The 3628-nt window shown below is 36.8% G+C and overlaps 1 protein-coding gene across 1 annotated transcript; it reads right to left on the bottom strand.

Moving 5' to 3' along the window:
• Positions 1-2311: 2311 nt before the first annotated feature.
• LOC113711040 (probable calcium-binding protein CML44) lies at positions 2312-3218 on the bottom strand. The gene has a single exon (XM_027234175.2). It carries the CDS (start codon positions 2896-2898, stop codon positions 2443-2445), a length of 456 nt encoding a protein of 151 aa, XP_027089976.1. The 5' UTR covers positions 2899-3218; the 3' UTR covers positions 2312-2442.
• Positions 3219-3628: the final 410 nt, after the last annotated feature.

Genomic DNA, 3628 nt, shown 5'->3' with positions numbered 1-3628 from the left:
AAGTTCAGCGAAATTGCAAATGGAGTGGTTATCCGATCCATGAACACCCCTAATTATAAGGGAGAAGCCTCCTCCTGCACCTCTTATAACAACTTGGGTCTAAAAGCTGGACCAAGCAAATTTTGGACCGAAATCCATTGGTTCAAAATGGTTAACCAAAATTACTATGTAACTCAAGCACCTAAGTCCTTAAACCATTCTTTTCCTCTTTCTCTTACCGATGTGGGATATCTCACCTCTGCTGCATCTGTTTGTCGACCTATAGGTTAATCGGTTAACGGATAACCGATTGAATAGGGCTGAGCTATGGAATATATTGCTAAATTGCTACTTGTGCTTAGGGTCGAAATTGCAATCGAAATTGCAAATAAATTGGTTACCGGTCCATAAGCACCTCTAATAACAAGGGGGATTCCTCCTGCTGCTCCTATGCTACACCTAACTACTGAATTGCCAAGTTGCGATAAAATTTGCAATATTGACAGATGTAGAAATCTTCCCGTCCCACATTGAAAGATCGTAGGGCAGTTACTCTGGATTTAAAGTTCACAGGCGCCCGTCCTGTCACCAATTGGCTGAATGTGGTTGTTTCGTGGGTCCCCCTTAAATTGTCATTTGGGCCGTTCTTTGGTGAACTTCCTGAGCGTTAATCTAACTGTGTGTATGGGTTCTTGCCTTTGTTCGAGAAAAAAAAAATCACTTGTGTGGCGAGATTGTGCTCGAGAGGGGGATAGGGACTTCCTGTCCCACATCGAAAGATCGTGGAGTAGTTACTCTGGATTTAAGGTCCACAGGCGCCCGTTCTGTCACCAATTGACTGAATGTGGTTACTTTGTGGGTCTCCCCTAGATTGTCCTTTGAGCCATTCTTTGGTGAACTTTCTGAGTGTTAATCTAACTGTGTGTGTGGGTTCTTGCTTTTGTTCGAGGAAAAAAAAGACAGATGTAGAAATCAAAACCCACAGAGTTAAATGATGATGAATCTCAGATACTTGTACGCGTGTGGATGCTGCATAAAAGGACCCTGTACAGCATCTTCCGTGCACTAGACAAACTTGACTTAATGCCCTTTAAAATCTGATCATGGGCTGTTGACATCTGACTGAAGGCATTTGAATGCAATTGCATCTTCCAAGTCATTAAGGTTTTCTTTTCAACAGCTTTTAACCGTCAAATGAAACCCCGGTCAATGGTTTGGAAAAGACTGGAGCCAATTTTGTTGAACTATCAAACGCTGTCTACTACTCTACGTCTACTATCGCCCCACTGACAAACGCGTTCTTGAGGCTGTGGGCTAGAAAAGTTCTTCATCAGATCTTTTTATTGACATATAAAACCACCTGCTGCTACATCATGCATTAGGGGAAAACCTTCAACCTTGTTTGGATAACTATTTTTCAAAGAAAAATTCTTATGTTTTTTGTGAACACATTTTTTAATCACCTTTTTACCTCACATATATCAAATCGCTATAGTAATTTTTCTACAAAAAATTTAGAAAAATGCAATCCAAACTAGCGTTCAGCTTTCCCTTATTTCGCTATCTCTCTTTCTCTCTACACACACACACATATATATATATATTATATGTCTGCTAGTTTCCTAATGATTTAAAGAAGTTAATTGTCTTATTCTAATGAAGAAATTTTTTTTGTCTTATTTAATTATGTGAGGCCGATATTGAATTGTACCGGGCTCGGACAAGTTATAAAATGAACAAAATTAGTTGATGAATTTGGTTCGATAAGAGCTCAACGATCTGCATACCAACTACATAAACCAAACACAAACAGGACTTAATTTTTGTTAAAGTTTCAAATTCAACTCGAGTTTGGCTTTATTAACGCACTATTCAAATGTATAAGTGAAAAATAATTAAGATACTCAAGTTCGACTCAATATTGAATTAGGCTCAAGAGATAAACAAATCAAAATTTGAACACATGATCAAATTCACAAAAATTACAAAATAAAGTGTGAACAATATAGAATTCGATTTGATTAGGCTCATTTTACACCTCTAATCATGTACACACAGTTTCTTCTTGTAATGTTTTTAGTTACCTTTACTGGAGTATATAGAAACAGAACAGCATATAACTAACATACTTATCGGACAAATTATATATATATATATAAAAGAGCCAAAAATTACCATTTCACTAAAAAAAAAAAAACATCAATTCTTTATAGGTCAGTTTCTTCGACCCAACGTATTATGACGGCATTACCATTGCTTTCTCTGTCGGTCTCGACATTAACAGCAAAAAAGAAGAAGAAGAAGAAGAAGAAGAAAGCAACCAAAGAACACATTGGTTCATTAAATCTTAGTGCAATGAAATTCATCTCAAAATCACAATAATTTATGTACGCACGCATAGAATGAAATGATAAGATTTCTATAGCGGTAGGAAGAAACAATTACTAATTAATTTTCTGATCATCAAGAACTGGAAACCATCATAGTCCTGAACTCCTCAAAATCAAGCAATCCATCCGAGTTTGTATCAAAAATGTTAATCATGCTCTTACAATCCCGGCCTTCACGCTCATCCCACAATCCAAATCTTGACAAAACCTTCTGCAATTCCTCACAAGAGATGAATCCATCTCCATTTAAGTCAAACACCTTGAAAGCTTCAGCTAGATCTCCATCAAAGCTGTTTGTTTGATTGCTTCTGCCAATGTTGCTCTTGACAACAATATCATAGAAAATGAAAAACTCAATTGAATCAAGACTTGTTGTTGGTCCAACCAGTCTTTGCAGCTCCTCAAGGGTAGTGTGGAATCCAATTCTCTCTAATAGCCACTTGACTTGATCAATGCTTATTAGCCCATCGCCATTTTTATCCAGTTTTGTGAAAATCTTGTGGAGGTCATTGGCACTCAGGGATGACATGAAATCAGGAGTTATAGCAGGCGAAAAATGTTTGTGGATATTTGGATTTACAACTTTCTGCTGCCAAGAGGAATGCTTCAAATATTCTTGTTGCTCAAGATGATGAATGCTTGAATGTCCAAACGGTATTTATCTGTAGTCTAAGGTTGAACATTGAAGCCAAGTCCAAGCGTGCGTTCTAGGCCATTAAAGTAGCTACAATTGTATGAAAGACAGATTCAAGCGTCGAGAAATTGAGGGTCAGGTGCCAGTGAAATTGAAAGGAAGGTCTGTAACGCTGAAAAGAAAGTGCAAAGAAATGAGAAGGAAATTTACCATCCTAGATAGGAGATAAAAAGAAAAGATATTGTTGACAATTATTTTGGCCTTTTTGTCAACAAAAGGAGGAACACGTCCTTGATTTCAAACAATCTTTTCCCACTCTTTATTTAGAAGCTGATCAGCTAACCAATGAGAGACTCATTTCCATTAATCAAACAAAAAATGGGGACTCGTTAACATATGAAGATATATTGACTAAAGATGTAAAATAGCTGGACTGAAGTCCTTTTACTCTCAAGCCCTCAAATGAAAAGTTGTATAGCATATCTTAGCAATTTAATTAATTGCATTGGGTTATATTATAGGTCCGATGAAAAACGTAGGAGCAAGAGATGGTTGTAGTTATGCTTTAAATGGACTCACTGTATTGATCATGTCATTATCAGTAAAACAATAAGAACTTAATTAA

The sequence above is a fragment of the Coffea arabica genome, chromosome 10e (genome assembly GCF_036785885.1).
Source record: "Coffea arabica cultivar ET-39 chromosome 10e, Coffea Arabica ET-39 HiFi, whole genome shotgun sequence".
Lineage (NCBI taxonomy): Eukaryota > Viridiplantae > Streptophyta > Magnoliopsida > Gentianales > Rubiaceae > Coffea > Coffea arabica.
Note: the sequence above shows the minus strand (reverse complement) of the source record. Positions and strands in the feature narration are given on the sequence as shown.